This window comes from Myotis myotis, unplaced genomic scaffold, assembly GCF_014108235.1.
Source record: "Myotis myotis isolate mMyoMyo1 unplaced genomic scaffold, mMyoMyo1.p scaffold_m19_p_1, whole genome shotgun sequence".
NCBI lineage: Eukaryota > Metazoa > Chordata > Mammalia > Chiroptera > Vespertilionidae > Myotis > Myotis myotis.
Genome location: NW_023416313.1, coordinates 96,788,888 through 96,813,843, shown reverse-complemented (window position 1 = coordinate 96,813,843; position 24,956 = coordinate 96,788,888). Strand labels below are relative to the sequence as shown.

General features: G+C 39.0%; 1 protein-coding gene across 1 annotated transcript in view; it reads left to right on the top strand.

Annotated features, from left to right (window-relative positions):
* Nucleotides 1-24,956, top strand: part of MALRD1 (MAM and LDL receptor class A domain containing 1) — a 628,376-nt gene that overhangs the window by 460,072 nt on the left and 143,348 nt on the right. The window contains exon 32 of the mRNA XM_036345532.1: nt 15,558-15,759. Coding sequence (XP_036201425.1) covers nt 15,558-15,759 — 202 coding nt within the window. The remainder of the gene's footprint in view (nt 1-15,557; nt 15,760-24,956) is intronic.

Here is a 24,956-nt window from a genome sequence, read left to right as displayed (position 1 = left end):
GAAACAATAGTACATGCAATATCCCCAGATATGAATGGTAGAGATATGTGTAGGAGTCATTGACCATAACACATTTCTGCCATCTAAACAATCTTTCAGAAGATCTAAATTATACTCTAAATTGAGCATTTTATGCGTTTTACGCAGAAATATAGGAAGCAATATACTGAGACAGTAGTTCTCCACATGTCACACACACTGCTGCATTGCAAGCATTTGTAAGATGTAACACAAGTAATATACAGCAACAATAGTTAAAATAAACCTACTTTTGTGATTTCCTCCCTTTTTGAGATAAGATTCAAGGTTTTTTCGACATAATAGCAGTGTTCCATATTTTAATCTGATAGGTCCTATGAAATAAAAGAGAAAGGCAAGGTTGCATGTGCCATGTGCCAGGATTTTGCTGGGTGGAGTGCATGACAGACGGGCTTTGCCTTGGAGAGTGTGTCCAACACACAACCATCATCCATCACAACATAAGAATCAAGGGCGTTTGTTACCAGATTAGTAAAGGTGGGTGTGTAGATCTCGCCAGCAAAGAGATACTTTGATAGTGTAGCTAAAGCAAACTATGCTGAGATATTCTGTGTATCTCCCATTGCAGAAAATAGAAAAATAGGATGCTAAAACATGCTACTATAAGTTGCTATTAAATTATAAATGGAGCTGGGTAGAAAGGCACCACATGAAATGTAAAGGCTGACACTCAAGAGAAGGAACTAATCTAATCTGACCTTCAAAATAAACTTTTCCTTTAGAATATAATAAAATCAGAAAAAGAAAAGTGACCCCAAGTTGAAGAAATATGCTGCTAAAAATTAAAATCATGTCACAGTTTTAAGACACAGACATGGGAATTTGCAAAAGAAGTTATTTCTTACACCTGCGAACATTGGGTAGGTGCAAAGTCACCTTGAGAAAGAAGAAAAAAACAGCTTTGCTTAAAAGTCTGGGTCCTTTATTTTATATAAAAATTTTAAAAATTTCATATTTAATTAAAGTAATTTTCTTTTACATCCTTATTTCATGAATACTGTTAATCTATTTTCCTTAGAGATGCTGGCTTTAATGCTTTGTTTAGGAAGTTCTTTCCTGTCATAAACATAATCTCACTTATTTTAGATGTATATAATTTTGATTTCTACATTTAATTAATTAATCCACTTATAATTCATTTTGTGTATTGTGGTGAGAAGTTAGAAGCTCATAATTTTTGCGATTTACAAGCCAGTTCCTTCACATGTCAAACACTATTGATTCAATACTGTGTCCTCTTCTGTTGATTTGAGATGATTATGTTATTATACATGAAATTCATATATGCATTTGTAAATTTTCTACAGAGGCATAAAAGAAAGATTGCTTCTCAGTTTGATACAAAAAATAGATAGAGGCATAGAAAGATGATAGAAACCAGAGATACATAATAATCCTCTACATGCTTACTCGTTATCTACTGGGTTTGTCAATTTGGGGAAAAGTTTTAACTTCCTCCAAACTGATTATAGAATTCTCAGTTTATCTTTGTTTATATCTGTCTCTGCCCTTTATAGTTCAAAGCTATATTGTTGAATGTGTAAGGATTCAAGACAATTATATCTGCTTGGGGAATTAGAAATTTTATCAATATTAAACATCCTTCTTTATACTTTCCCTGAAATCTTTTTGCCTGTTAATAATTTGGATGTTCTTACCATTTAAAAAATAAGTTTCTTAATATCTTACCCATCTCTTTATTTTTATTATTCCATGATACTTGGCTTTCATTATGTCAGTTATAAAGATATGGCGAGGTTATTTTTATTCTGTTACTGAGCATCTGTTCTTTTACAAGTCAACTCAGTGTTATGGTTGCTGTTTCATCAAAATGAAGACCTATTTTTTATGTTTTCTGTGTCCTTTTTCTTGTTTCACTATTTTCCCCTTCATATGTCTTTCCCCCTTTTTATGTCTTTTATTCTTTCTTATTCCCAGTATTTATGCATTTTAATAGCTGTGTTTCTTTCTCTGAAGTGAACACTTAATTTGTAGTAAATCCTTTAAAATATTTATCCACTATTATTGTAAATGAATTGCATACTTCCAACCTACCCACTCCTCAAATAAATGAAGATCTTTGGCAAGATTTTACTAGTATTGACCTGGCTTATCCTCCCAGCTCTATGACTTACTAAAATTGGCTAGAACAGAAGATTCAGGGTGTAAATAATTCATCCACTCTCTTGGCAATCGCATTCTTTGAAATGCCTCACTAATATATGATAATCAAGTAAAACTTTTACAGTCATCTTTGCTCACTAGCCTTATCAATTCCTATGCAATCACTATATTGAACTTTTTTTGTTTACTCTGTATATTAGTTTGCTAAGGCTGCCATAACAAAATACCACAGACTGGGTAGCTTAAACAACAGAAGTTTATTTACTCACAGTTCTAGATTCTACTGGTCCAAGATCAGCTTTTCAACATTGGATTTCTTCTGAGTTCTCTCTGGTGGGCGTACAGATAGTAGCCTTCTCAACTTTCCTCGCGTGAATTTTCCTCTATGTGCGATCACCCCTGGTATATCTCTTTCTGTGTCTAAATTTCCTTTTCTTTTGAGAACACCAGAAAAATTGTATTAGGGTCCACCCTAATGGCTTCATTTTAATTTAATCACCTCTTATCTCTAAATACAGTCACATTTTAAAGTACTAGGGTTTGGGTTCAGCATATGAACTCTGGGACAGGCACTGTCAGCCCAAAATGACATGTTTTGTTCACACACATTTCAGAAATAGTGTATACATGGTGGTAAGCTTTGTGAGTTCCTGGTTGATTGAAAAACTGTTATGTGCCCATATTGGAAAGATAGTTTGATTGGGTATGAACTTCTAGGTTCAAAATTATTTTTCCTTAAGTTATTGAAGGCGCTGTTGCATTGTATTCTAAAATCCATGATCTGCCTGCCTTACAGAAGACAGATGTCAGTCTGATTAATACTTCTCCTCCAGGATTTTTACAAATCTTTTCTCCCAAAAAGTACATAAAATATTTTTTGGTTCCTGGAGTTCATCATTCTGGAAATTTGGTGGGCCCTCATCATGTTTCATCACCAGGTTTTAGTCTGTAATTTAGTTGATTATCTCCTTCTGGGAAAATCTATTAGACAGATGTGTAAACTTCTGGCTCTGTCCTTGCTACTCTCTAACGCAGTGGTTCTCAACCTGTGGGTCGCGACCCCTTTGGGGGTCGAACAACCCTTTCACGGGGGTCGCCTAAGACCATCGGAAAACACAGATATAATTACATATTATTTTGTGATTGATCACTATGCTTTAATTATGTTCAATTTGTAACAATGAAAATACATCGTGCATATCAGATATTTATATTACGATCCATAACAGTAGCAAAATTACAGTTATGAAGTAGCAATGAAAATGATTTTATGGTTGGGGGTCACCACAACATGAAGAACTGTATTAAAGGATTGTGGCATTAGGAAGGTTGAGAACCACTGCTCTAACGTATCCGCAAAGGTTTTATGTTTCGGTCTTCTGGCACTGGAGTCTGATAAGTTGGTTCAATTTTCCAGTTTACTTTTTGGAATTTAATCTGTATTGATTCTGCTATTCAGTTCATCTCTGAGGGTTTTATACTAGCAATCATATTCTTAACTTCCAAAACTCTGAATGCTTCTTTTTCTTATTATCCTCTTCTACTGATATATTGGGTACCCAAATCTCTCAAGGGAATTACTTATTCTTTATTTATCGCCCATTTATTTTATTAGCGATCTTCCTCAAGGTATTCTGTTCAATTTAATGTCTCAGAATTTTCCTCATTTGTTTGGTTACTTACTATTGGTTTTGTATTGCTATCTATGGATAAGTCTACATTAAATAATTATATATATATTTCATTGCCTTCAACTAAGTAAGGAGTTTCATTCCCCTGAAAGTGCATACTTATTCTGAATCAAGCTCTCTGGTTCTCTGTTGCTCTGGTGTAAAGGATGAGCTTAATTTCTAGTGGGCTTGACATTGTGATGTAATGGCAGCTTGTTTGTTGAGGGAGGAATGAGTACTGCCTGGCAGTCACAAGGGACGCCTCCTCATTCCTCTGGTCCCAGTGCCCACTCATGGAAACTCACGTGCCAGATCTCCCACAGGAGCAGTATTTACTCACGCTGTGTGTTCCAGGCATGGATGCTAGATCAGCAACTCCTCACACGGAGATTGACCTGGCTTTTTACAGAGATGAATTACTAGCCAGTGACACATGCACAGCTTTGCACCTTTCTGAGTTACTCCAGAATTCTGCTGGGAACAGTCATTTCTTGGTTGGTCTTTTCTTCACTTGTAGGTGTTTGCAAATTTCTCAGTTTTACTTACATATTTTCATCAGTTTCCATTCAGTCTAAAACTTTCAGAAAGTTCTTATTTTCGTATGTTGGTAGCTATGTTCTTGATTTTCCAGTGCATCATTGGATTTATTTCTGTATTTTTCCTGTCTTTGCAGTGGAATATTCTTGAGGAGTGTAGGTAAGCATGTGTTTTCATTTTGCCATCAGAATCACAAACCATTTTTTCAAATATTTACAATTTTGCAGAACATGCTAAAACTAAAGTAAATTAACCCATTATTCCATTTTTTTCTATTTGCTGTTTTGCTGTCTAATTTTTCTTCTTTTTGAGGGAAGGTGTTTTGAGGGCACTTTGAAGGTGGTCTGCACAGTGATATTATTAGCTGGAGAAAAACACACACACTTGTAAGTACCAGGCTGATACTGAATGCTACACAGGTCATTCTGCTAGTGAGTCATTTGGCTGATGCTTTATTTCTGATGACTTCTAAATAGTCTGGCTCTTTCAAAGAATGTGAGGTTAATGTTGTAGAGCTAAGCACAGATCTGCCGCTTCCATTTCCACATGCAGAGTAGACATAGTTTTCCCAGCTCTTTTTCCTCTGATTCAGCCACTGCTGTTGACTGCAGCACGAGGGATGTTCATGAGGGGCAATTGGCCGGAATGCAGGGAAACCTTTATCCCGGACTAGCTTTCTGAGTTACTAATGACTGGAAACTGAAAATTTCTAAGGCTCTCTGGTCTCATTCCCCTCATTAAAAGGACTCTAACAATGCTTTTGAAACATACACACCTACACACACACACACACACAAACAAAAAAAAAACACACAAAAACAAACAAAACAACCCTGAAATTATTTTTTAATCCTACAATAGTGTCAGCTCCTCATTAACATAATTTATCCTACTATATAAACTCCTTTTAAAAAATAGATAAGAAATGATATGTAATAGCAAGCACATGAATAATAATAAGGATGTGTACTTAGTGTTGGCATTAACTTTATAGGCATTATGGATATTTATTTAAACCTAATAACATACCTATCAGGTATTAATATCTTCCACTCAATAGAGGAGAAATCAAGGTTTAAACAGATTAGATACTGTAATTTAGACTAAGACATCCAGTTAGTATTGGCAGAACCAGGATTAGAATCTGGGTCCTAGCCCCAGTTTAAGTTCAGCCTTCTTATTGCTAGGTAGATTAAACACTGAAGGAAAGCTGTGATGGAAATGCCTCCTTACACCACATTTAATCACCACCCAACTTTGGATATTCTTTTATAACTTGGACATGGATTTCATGTGAATGAACTCATTGTAATTTGCTTTGGGATATTAGAGAACAAACTGGTATTTTTTTTTTTTTTTTTTTTAGCTTTCATGTTCTTTTTTTTTTATTTTTTTAGTAAATCTTTATTGTTCAGATTATTACATTTGTTCCTCTTTCCCCCCCCATAGCTCCCCTCCACCCAGTTCCCACCCCACCCTCTGCCCTTACCTCCCCCCCCCACAGTCCTCATCCGTAGGTGCACAATTTTTGTCCAGTCTCTTCCCGCATCTCCCACACCCCTTTCCCCACCAAGAATAGTGAGTCCATTCCCTTTCTATGTCCCTGATTCTATTATAATCACCAGTTCATTCTGTTCATCAGATTATTTATTCACTTGATTCTTAGATTCACTTGTTGATAGATGCATATTTGTTGTTCATAATTAGTATCTTTACCGTTTTCTTCTTCTTCCTCTTCTTAAAGGATATCTTTCAGCATTTCATATAATACTGGTTTGGTGGTGATGAACTCCTTTAGCTTTTCCTTATCTGTGAAGCTCTTTATCTGACCTTCAATTCTGAATGATAGCTTTGCTGGATAAAGTAATCTCGGTTGTAGGTTCTTGGTATTCATCACTTTGAATATTTCTTGCCACTCCCTTCTGGCCTGCAAAGTTTCTGTTGAGAAATCAGCTGACAGTCGTATGGGTATTCCCTTGTAGGTAACTGACTATTTTTCTCTTGCTGCTTTTAAGATTCTCTCTTTGTCTTTTGCTCTTGGCATTTTAATTATGATGTGTCTTGGTGTGGTCCTCTTTGGATTCCTTGTGTTTGGGGTTCTCTGAGCTTCCTGGACTTGGAAGTCTATTTCTTTCACCAGGTAGGGGAAGTTTTATGTCATTATTTCTTCAAATAGGTTTTCAATATCTTGGTCTCTCTCATGTTCCGGCACCCCTATAATTCTGATGTTGGTACGCGTGAAGCTGTCCCAAAGGCTCCTTACACTATCTTCGTATTTTTGGATTCCTTTTTCATTTTGCTTTTCTGGTTGGGTGTTTTTTGCTTCTTCACATTTCAAATCTTTGCCTTGATTCTTGCGCTCCTCTGGTATGCTGTTGGGAGTCTGTATAATACTCATTATTTCAGTCTGTATATGCTTAATTTCTAGTTGGTTCTTTATCACAACATTGAGGGTCTCATTAGATTTCTTGAGGATCTCAATAACTTTATCGGCAGCTTCTAGACAGTTCTTGAGAGACCTTAAAAGTGTGGTTCTGAACTCAATATCCTCCATTGACAGTTTTGTCCTGTTTCTTTGTCTCTGCATTTTTTTATGCTTTCTTGGTGCACCCCCTAGTGGTCTTTGTGCGCAGTCTTGTTGTAGTTAAGCCTTGATTGTTGTAGGTAATACTAGGGGGATTTGACCTCCAGGCCAACTGGCTGTGAGAATCAGCTGTGTCTGCAGTGGGAAAACTTCTGTCCTCTGGGGAGGTGCTAATCTAGCCTTTGCCTGAGGCTATCTGGCTTGGGCGGGGCGGGTCGCACGGGATCAACAGGGCGAGTGGAGGGAGCAGTTATGGCTGCTCTCAGTCCTGTCCCCAGAGGCTCTGCCTCTCAGAGTCCCAGCAACCGCTGCAAACCTTGGAGAGAAAGCTGTCCTCACGTTCCGACTGATGCCAGACAGTCCCGCTTCTCCCGTTTGAGTCTGGGTCCCTAGAGACTTGCCCAGAACTGGAGCTCATAATCTGAGACTCCCTCCTGATTGAAAACGACAACCGCGCCCTCAGCTACCAGCCCGCTCTGTGCATACCTCCGCACTTTTGTATTTTCCGCACTGCGCCTCCTCTGAGTCTCGTATGCTGTTCTCTTTCCTTCTAGTTGAAGAATTTCCCCTCAGCCAGTCTTCCTGTGGTTCTGGGCGATATCCGTTCCGTCTTTTAGTTGTATTTGTGAAGTGGTTGTTCAAGGCAGCTAACTCCGGTGTTTACCTATGCCACCATCTTGGTTTTTCCCCAAAGGTGTATGTATCGCTTTCACATTCTTAAAGGTAGAAAGAAGTATGTAACGAAAGTTCACAGATAATCATTTTCATTTTAATCATCACAGGTCCACCATAGGGGTGCACATGTGCAGGAGAGTGGTAGGTCTCTCTTGACACAGAGCAGAAGAGATGAGAAAAAGCAGGCAAGCTAGTGGGGAGGTGATGCCCTGTTGCAGGTGATAGGAGAAGGGGAACTGGATTTCCAAGTGGCCATGTCAGGGGTGAGGAGAAGCACCTTGGTTCTAGAGACCTGTTCCAAACTGGTATTTTTTATTCTCCATCTCAAATGAGAAAGAAAAAAAGAGTGACCTATTTCTTCAACCTTTAAAGATAGAGCTTAAATGTAAATTGATCTTCATATTTTGATTGTTCTAAACGTATACATATATATGTAAAATTATGTGTTTGTATACATATATAACACATATATCTGAATGTGTGTCAGATATATAGAAAATTACCCATGCCCATACTTACCTATGGTGACTTTCTTATTGTAAGACATATAGCTTAATTATAACACAGTGACCTCTGCACTAAGAACAGTAGTTGAGGTGATGTTTTAGTGTGAACAAGTAACTATTTCTAAACACAGGGATTAGAGCATTACCAGCTCTTACTGAAGCTCCCAAATGATTATGAGTTTTGTAAGTACGTACATTGCTTTTTCAAATGAAATGATAAATGTGCTGAGATGGAAATTGCACAGTGAGATATGTGAGCTTCTATCTCTGCTCCCATTACTGACCAGTGAGTCAATTACCTCCTCTCATTCTCTAAAAGCTTTTCACTAGGAGGCTCCGAGATCCTTTGAAAACACTGACGTTCTTAAAATTTTAACATTTCCATTCTTTCATTGTTTATCAAATGTTTACTGAGCATCTATTATATACCCTAGCCATATTCTAAGCATTAAGGATACATAATTAAATGAAACAAACACACTCTCTGCTCTCATAGAATTTACATGATAATGGAGGAAGAAGACAGCAAGCAGGAAATGTGATACATAAGTAAGATGGGTAGTTGTTTTAAAGTCATGTAACATGGGAAACAAGACAAAATAAATAAATAGGACTACATCAACCTAAAAAGGTTTTGCACAGCAAAGGAAACCATCAACAAAATGAAAAGACAAGCCACTGAATGGGAGAATATATTCACCAGTGATGCATCTGATAAGAGCTTAATATCCAAAACGCATGAAGAACTTACACAACTCAGCATCAAAAAAACAGACAACCTCATTAAAAAAATGGGCAGAGGACGTTAATAGACACGTCTCCAAAGAGGACATACAGATGGCCAATAGACATATGAAAAGATGTTCAACATCATTAATCATCAAAAAATGCAAATTAAAACCACCATGAGATATCACCTCATGTCTATCGGAATGGCTATCCTCAATAAATCAAAAAACAGGTGTTGGTGAGGATGTGGAGAAAAGGGAATCTTCATGCATTGTCGGTAGGAATACAGATTGGTGCAGCCACTATAGAAAACATAAAGAGTTTCCTCAAAAAATAAAAAATGGAACTTCCTTATGATCCAGAAATCCCACTTCTATTAATAGTCTATTAATATATTCAAAGAAACCCAAACATGAATTCAAAAGACTAGATGCACTCCTGTGTTTATTGCAGTGTTATCTACAATAGCCAAGATTTGGAAGCAGCCTAAGTGCCCATCAGTAGATGAGTGGATAAAAAAGCTGTGGTGCATTTACACAATAGACTACTATTCAACCATAAAAAAGAAGGAAATCTTACCTTTTGTGACAACATGGATAGATCTGGAGCATATTATGCTAAGTGAAGTAAGCCAGTTAGAGAAAGACAAATACCATATGATTGCATTTAGATGTGGAATCTAATTAACAAAATAAACAAACAAAATAGAAACAGACTCATAGATACAGCAAGCACACCATGGCTGTCAGAGGGGAGGGATGCTGGCAGGCTGGGTGAAAAATGTGAAGGATTAAGATTTTTAAAAAAAGCAAAAAACTCATAGGCATAATCAACAGCATGGTGACTACCAGAGGGAAAGTGGGGAGTGGGGTGGTAGCAGAGGGTAACGGAGGTATAAATGATGACAGGAGACTTGACTTTGGGTAGTGAAAGCACAATACAGTATACAGATGATGTATTAGAATTATATATTTGAAACTATATAATTTTATTAACCAATATCACCCCAATACATTCAATAAAATTATTTTTAAAAACTGTGTAACACAGTAAAGCAGAATAATAGGATTGTTGGAGCTGGGTATGGGCTCATTTTCAAAACCACAATCGGAGTGGGCCACAGTAAAAATCTAAACTTTGAGCAAACACTTGAAGGAGGTGAGGGAGTGAGTCATGCAAATATGAGCTGCGGGTGGGAGAACATTTCAGACAGCGAGAAGAAATAGTGCAAAGCTTCAAGTCTAGAGTGTCCCTGGTGTTTAGGAGGACTGGCAAGGGAGCCCTGTGGCCAGACACAGGGAGGGAGAGTAACAAAACATAGAGGAAAGGGGCAGGGAGAGAAATCTTGAAGAAAGCTTTGTAGCATTGTAAGGATGTTCTCATTAACTGTTCTTTGGGGCCCGGTTCTAGAAAATTGTTATCATGAACTGAGTTCTTTCGTACCTCCTTTGATACCGTAATGTACCTGGTACTTTGATCATTCTTGCCTCTGATCAGGCACAGTTGCCAGGTCTCAGGAGACGGAGCTGGGGAAAGCAGTTCCATTAGTAAAATTAGAGATGATGTGCCACCAGACTTTTTAAAATATCTGAAATTAGAAAGTGTGATGGAGAGAGGGAAGGGAAGAAAGAATGAGTCAATGTGTTTAGAGAACCAAGTGACCATTTGAGTAATTGTTTTAACTGACATTAAAATGGATGAGATATTTGTGATTTTCCAACTAATTAGGCAATTGAGTGAATCAAAGCAAAAAAGGAAAATTCCATACCAGCTCTGTACTTGTATATTTTTGCTTGCTTTTTAATTAACTGACTTTCTCATTAGCTGCTACAGATTGACAGGAAAAACTCAGCAGCATTCAGACAATTCCCATATACTCCCTTGCATTTCCTCCCCCGTTCCCACTATTATTAACATCATGCATTATTGTGGTACATTTGTTACAATTGATGAGCCCATGTTAATGCTTTATTATTCATTACATTCTACAGTTTACCTTTGGGTTCACCCTTTCTGTTGTACATTCCATGGGTTTTCACAAATGTATGCCACATCCAGATGATCATACAGAATAGCATCACTGCCCTAAAATATCCCCCATGTGCTCCACCCATTCATTCCTCTCTACCACCTCCACATCCCTTGCAATCACTGATCTTTTTTGCTGTATGCATAGTTTTATCTTTCCCAGAAATTCCTATAGCTACAATCATACTTGGAATTGAATAAATTCTACCATATTGGTGTGGCAGGCAGGGGAGTGGTGGCGGGGGGATGACTGTCCTGGAAGGAGGGGTCCTGCTGAGATGTGCCCCACGCAGGTGCCTGGTGCCCGACCAGATTCCCCTCAGTGCTGCAGCTAGCGCCACACCATCCAGGGAGCCTCCAAGAGCCTTGGCCCTCTGTTCCACCACCTCAACACCAACCATCCCCTAAACCCCCTGCCAAGGTCCTAGGAAGGACAGGAGAAAGTCAGGAAAGGGCACCCTACAAGAAATGGGGCCTCTGCCACCCTTCTTTATCCCCCTGGTTCCCGGGACAGAGCTGGATCTAAGGCCCAGACACAGCTCTAAGGCAGGGCCCGGGCCTGGGCTGCTTACCCAGTGTTGGGGTAAGAACACCTGAGCTATAATTAAGGAATTGCTGGAGGCTCACTGTGGACAAGTTTGAAAGTTAAACATTCTGGGAGGAATACCATACTTTAGTGAAAGGTATTCAGATAATTATGGGAATTATATGAATGCTGCTGAGTTTTTCCTCTAACAGCCTTACAAGGTTCTCACACTGAAAAACAAAGAAAAGTCTCTGCAACCATTTGGTAGGAAAAGGGGGAAAGAAACCATTTTGAAATACACCCAGCACTCTAATCTTCTTGGCCAGACCTGCCCTCAAGCCAAACTATTTAAAGAGAGCTTGATTTACTGGAGTTTACCAGAGCTTAACAAATTGGAGAAAGAAAAATACCCATCCCAGCCTCTGATAGCTTTCCCGGTGGGGGAAGGGAAATAAGCAATTTCAGTACCTTCTAGCCTTCCTGTCTTACCTAAGGAGACAGGAAGGAAGAGTGGAACTTCAAGAAAAACTACTAATCAAGTTATTGCAATTTTTACCTGGATAATTTAGACACATGGATATTGTTGAAATAACTAGTCTCTGATATCCATAATTTTCTGAATTTAATCATTACCACTCATATTTTCTGTTATCTGTTCATATCTGTTATTGAATATTTTAATTCAAAGATATGTTTATTCAAGTGCCGAGGAGTTGCTTCCTCAAACATTTAACATAAATTTAATTGGGTAATATGTATTTAAGTTACATTTTACTCTATCCATGTTTTGATTTAGCAAGTTTTTTTTCCAATTTTTTCTTGACCTAAAGTATAAGCAGTTACTTTGAGTATGTCATCTTTGCAATATAATATAATCTTTATATATTAACATATATAAACTTTATTATAATATCTCTTTTTATATGTTCTTTGAATCCATATTGTTTTTATTAAAAAGTCATGATAAATGATTATTATACAATATGTAATATTGACTATTACTGTAGTAATGAGTATTTATTCAACCAAAATTTCAAAGCAGAAGTAGTCAAATTATTCTTCCAGCAGTTGATTATTAGAAAATTACTTCAAATAATTTTTTGTTGCAAGATGAAGTGGCTTTCCAGTAAAATGTGTATGATAAAATATAAAATTAGAAATGAATAAAATTATAATTAATTTTCAAGGATATTAGCCAATTTACTTTTTCAAATAGATGTTAAAAGTTTTTTTTTAATTTTTTTAAAAAAATTCCTGAGAGTTATCTCACACACACACACACACACACACAGACACACACACAGAGAAACTACTAAGAAGGAAGGAATTTTATTTCTATTGGAAGACAAGAAATATGTAATGTAAGCTTCAGTGTGTTTCTCATTGACCAACATTATATTGGAGTCCCCAAATGATCTCCCTCATTTTTCCATTGGTCATAATGACTGCAGAATTACTTGACATCACATACAATTGTTCAATTGAATGCATTGGTGGTATTATAAATACACTAGAGGCCCGGTGCTTGAAATTTATGCACTGGGGTGGGGGGTCCATCAGCCCAGCCTGCACCCTCTCGCAATCCAGGATCACTGGCTCCTAACCACTTGCCTGCCTGCCTGATTGCCCCTAATGGCCTCTACCTCTGCGCCCCCGCTCGCCGCCACCTCTGCCTCAGCCCCACTGCCGTGGCTTCATCTGGAAAGGCGTCCACAAGGTCGTTCAGCTGTCTGGCCTAATTAGCATATTACACTTTTATTACTATAGATGTTAATATTGAAACATCCCAGGAACTTGTTAAAGAGTTTCATTGCAATAAAGTTAGTTAATGAAGTTGACCAGAACTTATTTGGACTACACTAGGGTGAAATAATGAGATAAGATAGGTCGGCATCTATTGGAAACATAATATTCATGATGGTGTATGTGTTGTGGGGGGGTCGGGGGGGAGGGAAGGGAGCAATCAGGGATGTCATGGTGAATTTTTGAGAAGTAGAGTAAAAGGACAATGAAAGAAAAAGGAATTTGGCAAGAGCATCCAGGATTGACTGAAGATTTAAAAGACTGAAAGCAGAGAATACAATGAAGTGTAAATAAAACAGATACATTAATAACTAAAATACATACATATGCTAGAATTTCTGGAGGGAAAACAAAGTTTTGGGTTATATTTTCATGTAATTGGTTTTTTGAACTGATTTTCCCAGGTAAAGAGTTATAAAATAAAGCTATTTCTTTTTAAATCTTTGTGAAATAACCCAGAATTTATGTTAAAAACAAACAACAATTTAGTATAATTTTGTAGAGCTGTCTGGTTATCAAGTTGAACTGAAAGCTTCATACTTTTTAATTTTTTTTATTTTTACATTTTAAAAAAGGGGAGCGGGGGAATTTGCATAAACGTGACAACTAAGTATCCACCAAACCCTGGAGCTGAAGACACTTTGGGATGAATGTTTTCTTATGTGTGAGGCTGGAGCAGTTAACCGACACAAATTCCTTTCATGTTGACTTAGCATATTTCATTTATTGAAAAATCAATATAAAACGTGATTTTTGCTTAAGCAATATCTGCTTTTTCAAAATGTTGGTGGGTTAAATTCTCACTTTTCAGGTTTCAAACTGTGAAAGCTTTCTATTTTTCTTCAGTTTACCTCCCCCGCCCCCCCCCCGCTCTCCCCCCCCGATTTATTTTTACTGTTTTGTTTAACGTCCATTAACAATTGAGTTTCTGGCTTGACTTCGAATTTTTTATAGTGGTGAACATTGACAACATGCTTGATTTCCAGGTCTGGAATATTTGACAATTTTTGGTAGTATTTCTAGAATGCCAATATAATATCTTACGTAGCAGGATGAATGGTCTTATCATCTTCTTGTGTTAGTATAGGTTTTCGATAGATTTTTATACGATAAATTTTGACACTAAGAAAAAAGTGAGAAAGTAAGATCACTTGATAGAGGGGAATGTCATTGCACAAGCGAGAATATTGCAATGCAAGACAATTACTATCCATGTGTTTTCTCTGGGTCTTGGTTTTCTATAAAAGCAAGAGTAGCATGAGTGATTGCTCAAGTACATTACTAATCATCTAGGGAACTGATCGCTATTAAATTCAGCAAAAAAAGAAAATACAGAAAAATATCTTTGGAGCTTTACATTTTTTGTTGTTTAAGCACAGACTTTTTGGTAAAGAGAGCTATAAGTGACAGGTTTTGTTTTAAAATGACTAGAACTTGGCACAGGGGTTGGTTTCAAAAGTAACTGCATTTCTATTTCATTTCTTCTTTGTTGAATCCTGAACTTTATTAGCCCTTGATCTTTAGAACATCCTGAATATTGACGTTAATTAATTCAGGAAGATTTTCTGTCAAAATATTAAATATTTTCTGACATTCGTTTCTGAAATTACTTGAAAACTCTCATAGTCACTTACTGTGAGGGTTTTCTTTTTCTCCAGTGATACAACCTTTGTTAGACATGGATTTCTCCTTAGCAATGAGAGATTTTAGTTGTACAGCACCTCCGGCTTTTTAGATGCTTAAAAATGTTAGAGTTTTTACGATGTCCAATTTGACACACAGAAATTAATATGACAAAACAAAGATTTAATTAACAAAAGAAAATGTAACATATCGTGCTCACCTTATAACCGCAGTATGTACATATAGGAAATGTTACAGTCAAGGTCCTGAGCTGTCACACTGCCAGACTCCATTCTTTCATTCAGAACTTGATGCCCAGGAAGAGCAGAATCAGGATTCAAGTGCAGACAGTCTGCTTCCAAGTTTGCCCTTTGAACCACCAGGCCATAGTTCTGAGATGATGGGTTTATCACATGGCCCATGAAAGGGAAGGACTAATCCTATTTTAATCTGTAGCACCTGACAGGGTACATTGCACAGAAATAAATCTAGTGCCTACATCTGAAAAACCTGAAACATCAAGTCAGGTTAGAGTACTCTCCAGGCTTCCTTCTTTTGTAAACACCATGGAAACAAGCAAAAACAAGTCAAAAGTGGTTTCTATGCACATTGAGAAGATTCTACTGCCTTGGGGAAAAGATACCCAAGTATATATATTTCTAATATCCAAAAAGTAACGAGTTGCTTTTTCTCTGTTTTTCCCCCACCCATAGGTGTATACCGTTGAGGAATCTGGACTAAATATCCTCGTGTGGTCAGTGATTGGCAATAAAAGAACCGGTTGGATGTACGGATATATACATCTCTCCAGGAACAGTCCATTTAAGGTGGCATTTGAAGCTGATTTGAGTGGTAATGAACACATCTTTATTGCCCTTGATGACATCTCCTTTACACCAGAATGTGCATTTGGAGGTAAGTGATTCCTTCAGAAGATGGGATTTATACGCATTGTTTTTAATATCTAAATCCAGAAGAATTGGGAATTCTGAGGAATAGCGTTTCTTTCCAGGTTCCATCTTAGTCATATATTGAAGAAAGAGCAGTCTGTCTTGTAGGAGGTAAAGATTTTTCTGCCCATGACACTTCACTATGGAATTTTCATGTCATCTGGACAACAAAATAACTTTGACTAACTTTCTTTGGAAAGCATGGCAGAAATTTGGTTTCATTAATTTAGCTTTATTGCCTACTTTCTTTCATAGGTTTGTAGTAACTGCACAAGGTAAAGATCACTCTGGTCACCTATCATATTCCAGACTGTCTTTTCCATCCATGTCAACGTTTGTCTTTCCATGGGCTTTTTCCACTCTCCTGTTTCTACTCTACAATCTAGAATTCTTATTCTATTGCGCAAAGAAAACAAAAGTCCTGACACTTACTCCTTTAAAAAAAATCCCCTTAACGAAAATCTGACCTTCCCCTACTTAAGATGTTTTCCGTAAGTGGCAATTTATTCTCTTTTAAACTTAGTCTTAAAAATTTTAATGCTTGACATTAGGGTCACTGTCTTTCTCTTACTTGAGGCCTCTTCCAAAATTTTATTCTTCTAGTCACACATCTGGGTTCTTATCTTTTTTATGATTTTTCTTGGATCTTAAATTCTGGACAATCTCAACTTCCAGGTGATTGAGCTTGTGTAAAACACTGACCTTCAGTGCTAGTCACCTTAATAAATATTTTTCCTCCTTAACCAAATCTCATAGTTACTTTCTGAGCCTTATAACATGCTGTGAAAATGCAGGTTGAAATTTTCATTTAATTCTTATGTTCTCTACTTCTTGATTACTCCTCCTAAACCAGTGTGCCAACATAAATAAGAAGAAAAACATTCTAGATTCTCAATGCTTTATGTGCTTTTTATAAAGCACCCTCTTTATACTTTTTTCCTAATAATCCCAGATGTAATTATCTAACACCACAATTCCATTCTAAATTAGCACTTTGCATTCTATTATGTCCTACTAGAGACCCGGCACACAAAATTTGTGCATGGGTACAGTCCCTAGGCCTGGCCTGTGATCAGGGCCATCTTCCCCTGCTGTCAGCAGCCATACCTGGCCCCTGCTGCCATCCACCCTTGGTTCTTCATTCGCCATCCAGTGATTGGAGCCTGCCAGCTGGGGGGAGGGACCAAGAGGTTGGCCGTTCCTGCCCATTCGCCATCCCCATCCCCTGATGCCGGTTGCCCTCTGTGTGTGGGGTGACCAGCAGGGTGGGGGGCCTTAGCCTGATGCCACCCACATCTGCCGCAACCCACCCCTGGTTCCCTGTTCCCCATCAGGTGATCGGAGCCTGCTGGTCAGGGAAGGGACCGAGAGGCTGGCCCTGATAAGGTGATTGGGGCCTGCAATTGGGAGATCTAGATCTGTGGGCTGGAGGCAGCTCCTGTGTTGCGTGTCTGCCCCCTGGTGGTCAGTGTGTGTCATAGCAACAGGTCGTTCTGCCCTTCTGTCAATTTTCATATTTCCCTTTTATTATATAGGATTTTTTCATTTTAACATAAATATGGGTCCTAATTATGTGCCAGGAACTCTAATAAGCACATTGTAAGTATTGATTAGACCATCCCTGTAGAATAGATACAAGTATCCAGCTCATGTTTGGTCATAATGACTTTATTAATCTTTAAAATTGAATTGCTGTGGCCATTTTTATTTTCCAAACTGCTGATGCTCATGCTCACTGGGACAACTAGAAATTTTGGACCCTTAGGCTGGGCCTTCAAGGATCCCAGATACATGTGTTTCCCTTCCTGGACTGTTTTTCAACAGCAATTCTCAAATCCTCCAATTTCTCCCTTGGACTTTCTTTATTCTGTCAATGTTTTTATATCCTCTGAATCTGATATAATAAAAGGCTAATATGCAAATTGACCTAATGGTGATATGACCAGTCACTATGACACTCACTGACCACTATGGGGCAGACGGTCAATGCAGGAGCTGCCCCCTGGTGGTCAGTGTGCTCCCACAGGGGGAGTACTGCTCAGCCAGAAGTCAGGCTCATGGCTGGCAAGCTCAGCAGAGGTGGCGGAAGTCTTTCCCACCTCAGCAGCAGTGCTAAGGTGTCCAACTGACAGCTTAGGCCCACTCCCCACAGGGCCTAAGCTGTCAGTCAGACATTGCCCGAGGGTTCTCGGACTCCAAGAGGGCATAGACTGGACTGAGAGACCCCCCCCCCCACCACACACACACACCTAAGTGCATGAATCTTGTGCACTGGGTCTCTAATAGAATGTAGAGCCATTTTATAAAAAATACTTTTAATTTTATCTTTTCATCTCCAAATATACCCATATATACAACCAATTTTTTTTTTTTTTTTTTTTGGTCACCATTTGTCTCAGGAAAAAAACACCTCAATTTTTCCAAGAATAAATCTCTCTTCTTGGTCATTTCTGTTCTCAACTTCTCCCATAAAAGTCTTCTCTGTCCTACATTCTATATCTTCAGTTTCTTTTCTTTCACTTTTGGCTCTTGTCACACACACGCACGTGTGCGCGCACACACACACACACACACACACACACTTTCCCACTAACTTTGAGCTCCTCAAGACCAACAGGAGCTTGTCTTTTTCATCTTCAGAGTCTAACACAGGAACTAGGACGTTTAGAATACAGTTTAGTGGGGCTTGAGATGAATCACATGGCTGTTACTAGTCCACAGATGGGGACAGGGTTGGCAGGCCTGTTGCCAGGGATATGGGAGTGCACAGCTCCTGCTGGAGCCCCGGGATGAGACTGCCTCCAGGACCACAGTTCAGTGGAACTGGAGCCAGGTCATGGGATCTCTTCTGGGTCTGCGATCAAGCCTTCAGATGGCAGACCTGTTACCGGAGATGTACACATGGGTGGCTCCCACTGTATCCTTGGGCTACCTGTATGACTATCATAGAGCAGGTCTGTAGCTGGGTCCCAGGGCTGCTTCTAGATCCGCTGGCTGGTCCAGGAGCAACAGGTCTGTTACTGGGCAAGCGGGTGGGTACGGCTCTTGCCTGGTCCTTGGGTGGGCAGGTCTGCCTTCTCACCATGGTATAGCAGGACTCAAGACAGGTCCCAAGTCTGCCTCTGGAACCATAGTTAGGTTTAAGTCAGTTGGCCTATTACCAGGGGCACAGATAGGCATGTCTCCTGCCAGATTCTGTGTGAGCACGATTGCCCCTGGACCACAGCAGAGCAGGGTTGGAACTGAGTCACAGGATAGCGTCAGGGTCCACAGCCAGGACTAATATTGACAGTCTTGCTTCCCAGTGGCACAAACAAGTGTGTGCCTCAGGATCCACAGTTGAGTTCAAGGCCAGTGGCCTATTACTAAGGGCACAGACAGGGATGGCTTCTCACAGATCCCTTGGAAGATGGGGCAACTGATCCATGTATTGATGGTTCCCTCTCTCTCCCTTCCTCTCTTTCTAAAATCAATAAAAGCATGCCCTCAGGTGAGGATTAAAAATAAATGATCTTTAAGTGTTAGTACTTAGCCAGAAAAACTTCATTTCCTAGTAATGCTGGATAAAGGAAGCATTATTTTCATATAAAATTCAAATTGATCAAATTTTGATAATATGCTTGCACAAATTTTCTTTTTTTGTTGAATGAAAATGCCCAGAATGGGACACAGTTTTCCTGTAAAATATAGTTGTAAAAGGATGCAAAAAATTCTGATAGTACAGGATCTGCTACTATAAATGTTTATTAAACAAAGGAAGAGAAATAAATTTAAATAGATTTTTTCCCTATATTCACTTATGTGTGTTCTTCATTCAGCCCTCAGAGAAGGTGAACCCATCTCTACTATCAAAACTGCTTGCTTTTTCCAGTTTTCCTTTAATTCCATCTAGATTCAAATGAACTAAAGTAGCTAAATTAACTTAGATTATTTTTTCAATCTTATAATATGACATCCAGATTTTTACATTTAGCATACCAGCTTTTGTCTCATGTTCAAATTAACATCCTAAGATTAAAAATAGCTCTCAACTTCCTTTTAACCTCATACTAGGTTTTTTGAAGTTTTATCTACCCTCCTCTGTCCACTCCAAAAATATACACTCTCCCATAAATAAAGGAATATACATCATTTGTCACCACAAAATACATGTAGTTTTCTTTCCATTTAGAAGGTTGTCCTATAACAGTAGCCCCTCCACTACCCTGAAGAATCTTTGCTTTCTGCATTATTACTTTTCCATTCTCCCTTTAATTACTTTCAGTTTCCCAAGACATTTTCTAAATGGAGGCATTCTCCATGCAATAAAACATCTCCAGCAATTCTGAGTCAGCAGAGAAATGTATTTATTTTCACAGAGTCTGTTTTCTTTAGCCATGTGAGTGTCCAAGGGTAGAAGATGTGTTCTATTTTCTCCTATAATTTGAAACAAAGAGGATCACAATTTTTTTTTCCAGGATGAAGAAACATTTTGCAGAGCTGATAGGATATATAAGATGTTTTAAAGTATTTGAAATAACAATGGCAGAGAAATTATAGGGTGCTTAAAGATATGATATATTTCTATATAATTTGGTCAGGAGTCTAATAAATAGGCAGATACCAGTACCCACAATTGGAGTGGGGTGATAGGTAGGAAGCAGATTATCTCAGCACTGGAGTCTACTGATGTTCTGGATTGAATAGTGTGGCCTCAGGATCCATGTCCTTCCTGGGACCTTAGAATGTGACCTTATTTGGAAATAAGGTCTTTGCAAATATGATTAAGATGCAAGTAAAGATGAGATTGTACTGGAGCAGGGTTGGGCTTCATACAACATGACTGGCTCCCCATGAGTGGAGGAGAAGGGACAAGGCAACAGGGAGAATGCCATGTGGTGAAAGAGGCAGAGATTGAACGGATACTTCTATGAGTCCAGGAATGACAAGGATTGCCAGCAAAACAGAAAGCCAAGAGAAAGGAATGGACTGGGTTCTCGTAGAGAGCCAACGGAGAGAACACAACTGTGCCCTCACCTTGAATTCAGACTCTGGCCTTCAGAACTGTGAGAGAATAAATTTCTGATGCTTTACACACCCAGCCTGTGGTGCTTTGTTATACCAGCTCTAGGAAACTAACACAAGTGGCAACATTGAGATCTACTTTGTCACCAAGAACTAGGTTCAAACCTTCATTAAACCCCTTACTGCACATCTGACCTGATTTTCCTTATCCATGAAATGATTATTGTCAAGATTTAGGAAATGTGTTTTGTCTAAAAGAATTTCGTGAACTATTTCAGGCAATTAAATAATCATTTGGAAAAATCTAACAATAATTCTTAAGACATCTCATCTTACACTGAAAAACATTCCTAGTTGAAAGGTGCTGAGTCTGATGCTCCATTACATAATACACAGTAAATGACAAATTTGCTATTATGTGTTTAATCTAAAGAAAATAGATTTTCAAGGAGGAATGCAAATTCGAAAGAAAAGAAATATTATTGTAGGGCACCTTTTTTAGATTTAATCTTAACATGGTAAATATAAAATGATAGCAACTAACAAGGTGACAAACAAAGTAAAGAATAATATTCACTAGAAATTCAAGGGGGACAGGCAGCCACAAGTTCTCCCTATTTATATTATCACTATTAAAGGAAAACTTCATTCTTGAATAGAGATTCTCCTTCTCTTTTTACATCCCTGAACTTTAACAGCAAGTGTTACTCTGGAACATTTCCAGGACAATTGTATTCTCTTGAATGCAAATTATTTAGAGGTTGAGATATTTGTCTGTTTTCATCATCAATCATCATCATCATCATCATTTATATTATCTTCAATGATGTATCCCACAGCCCAGAAGTGTTCCTGTTTTATAGTAGATATTCAATAAATGTGCTGTGAATAAACAAATACATATGTTAAATGGATAGATGAATAAAGAAAAGTTATTGCCAACTGAATTCATATGGTACCTCTCTTTACTACCATCAATGGACTCTCCTTCCAGGCTTCTTCTCAAACCCCTGTTTAGAGAGAGAAAGAGGATATTAGTGACTTGTCCAACAGATTCTGTGACTATTTTGAGTGCTACAAAGATGACAACTAGACTAAACTTTTGAAGACATGAGTCTAAATCATGACTGTGCCACTAAATACTCATATAATTTTAAGAAAATCATGTTTAACTCTTTAAACCATGGTTTGTGATTGAGGAAATGAAATAGACATTGCTTAAGTCTCTTCCAGCTCTGCCATTTTATGATTGTACTAGAGGCCCAGTTCACAAAAACTCGTGCACTGGGGAGGGGTCCCTCAGCCGGGCCTGCCCCCCCTCACAGTCCTGGAGCCCTCAGGGGATGTCCTACTGATGGCTTAGGCCCAAGCGGGCCTAGGCTGCAGTCTGGCCTCCCTCTGTGAGAGGCAACCAGACTGATCAGGGGAAGGCACTGCCCCCATTACCCCACTGCTGTTGCCACTGCCTGAGCCCCAGGCCTCACAGACACCGGGGCTCACTGCTGCCTGAGCCCATGGCTGCCTGAGCTCCAGGCCTTGCAGCCACTGTGGCTTTTTCTGGATGGACGTCTGCTCTAATTAGCATATTACCCTTTTATTAGTATAGATGGACTGGATTTTTTGCAAAGGATCATGACAGCAGAAGGGAACCAGAGATTGACACAGAAAGGGACAGAGTCCAAAGAGAAGGAAGAAGAAGTTAAAAGAGGTCTAGAAGTTTGGGCCAACATGTACAGGAAGAAATGTCATTGCAGTTAGATGCAGAAGACTTGGTGTGTCTGTAAACTTGAGTAAGCCAACCTTTCATTGAGTCAGTGTTTGTTGAGAATCTCCTGTGTGTTGTCCTGAATTTAGATTGGAAGGACAGATATGAATATAATTGTATCACCAGTTCTTCAGGAGTTCAAAATCTAATGAGCTTTTATGATAATGATGCATACCTGAAAGTTTAAAGCAATAAAAAGTGTATTTGAAACTCTATCAGCTCTAAGAATTGTGTTCTAAGATGATTTCATTTCACTTAGAGGCATCATCAAAAAGTAGTTTCTTGAGACATGGTTGAATATTCTAAGAAATAGTCAGTGGTTTGCTGGTAATCTAGCTCTTACTTTTTTAAAAAAAATGGAGCCCTGATTTGTAACACTTGCCTATTTTCTGGGTGTAAATACTCCTAGCATGATTGATTGAAGGATACCAGTGTGACATCACGGGAGGTGGGGTTGGGAAGAGATGCGCACAGTCGTACCACAGGCTGCAGCACACACAGGGCCAGAGGAATGAGCTCCAGGGCAGTGGTGCTACCTCCTCCCAGACAGACAGTTGAGTGGAAACTAAAGTTGTCCATATTCTGCAGCGTAGGGACCAAATTATAAAGTTGGCCAGTGACAATATACTCTCTATCTATACTCTAATGGTGTCCAACACAGAGAACGGTGCACATTTACTTAGCATTGCGAATCAAGAATATTGCAAATGAAACATCCTATATAATAAAAGCCTAATATGCAAATTGTCCCCTAGGGCGGTTGTTTGACAGGGAGACTGGGAGTTTGACCACTTGTTATGACGTGCTGACTACCAGGGGGCGGCGCGAAACATGATGAGCATAGGCAACATGCTGCAACCTCTCACCGGCTACCTGGAGATGGGGGGTGACAGGGACGGAGGTGCAGTGAGAATGCTGGGTGTTCGCTGAGCTTGTTCTCACTCCCCCTGCTACCTTCCCCCGGGATGCCGGGCTCATGTGCCAGGGAAGCCCCCATGCTCAGGTGCCAGACGCCCCTGAGGAGCCTACCCAGCATCCATGCAACCTCTTCTGGGTGAGCCAGGTCACAGCTGCTGGGACCACAGGGGCCAGTCAGGCTTCCTGCAGGTTCATGCAGGAGCTGGTCTGTGAGGCCGGCTGGGAGAGAGCACGCTGACTGCCCCGCTTCCATGTGGTGCTAATCGGTGGCCCAGAAGCCCATGCAGTGCTCCAGCCCACAGCATCCAGCCGTGCTCACAGCATCTCCATGTGGGGACTCGGGTGCCATGACTCAGGTGAAGGGGGTCGTGTGGGAGGCATGGGGGCCCAGATGGTGCTCAGGGATCAGAAGTCAGCTGGGACCTGCTCTTCCATGCCAGATGCTCATGCTTCAATAGCCGGCCAGGCCTAGGGACCACACCCATGCATGAATTTTGTGCACCGGTCCTCTAGTATTCTATAATGAGGATATTTGTATCTTTTGTATGAGTTGATTAAAAACTCCTGAGAAACCTTTTGGTTATGCATAACCATAGGACATGTCATTAGATTTTCAGTGCTTTTTTATAAATATTCACTTTAAAATCAGTGTGGGGTTTTTATTTGTTTGTTTGTTGTTTTTTACTCCTTTATTTGCTTACTACAAACCTCAGGCTGCATATAGATATTTGCCTTCTTTTCCCCCAACTCAGTTTTATTTTATGACTCACGCTCTAGTTCAAGGCCTTCTTATTGCTCATCAGAATCTCTGTAATGGCTACATAACTGAATCATTAAATTTACTGACATATGTCATATACAAGTACCAAATTAGTCCCCTAGTGCCTATTATAGTGTAAGTTCCAGAAAAGGTAAACCCTATATCTTTCTTATTCACCACAATAACCACAATAAATTTTTATGCAAGCAACAAAATCTGGCTTGGGCTAACAAGCAGAAAATAAGTTTATTGAAAGGATACTGGATAGCTCTAAATATCAAATGTAAAACCGAGAATCTGAAAGAGGAGAATGGGAAACAAGTAAATTGACTAAAACAGAGGGTAAAAGTGGCTAATTCCACTGCCTTTAAATAACTGTTTTGGAAGCTGGGATATCTTCTTTCTTGTCATCACTCTAAATAATCTCTATCTGTCCCATGTCACTCCCTCAAAATTAAAAGAACTTAATGGAAGCACACCATAGACCAAGCCCAAGTCATATGTCTATATGTCAGTCTCCTTAGTTAATCTTTTGTATCTAATTTCCACATTATCTACCTCTGGGTGAGGCTATTCTCTGTCTTTATAAATCATAATCAAACGTGAATATTCTGCAACATATGGATCAAATTATAAAGTTGACCAGTGACAATAAACTCTCTATTTATACTCTAATGGTGAGAGAGGAAATACAAGAGAAATTAGTCAAAATATA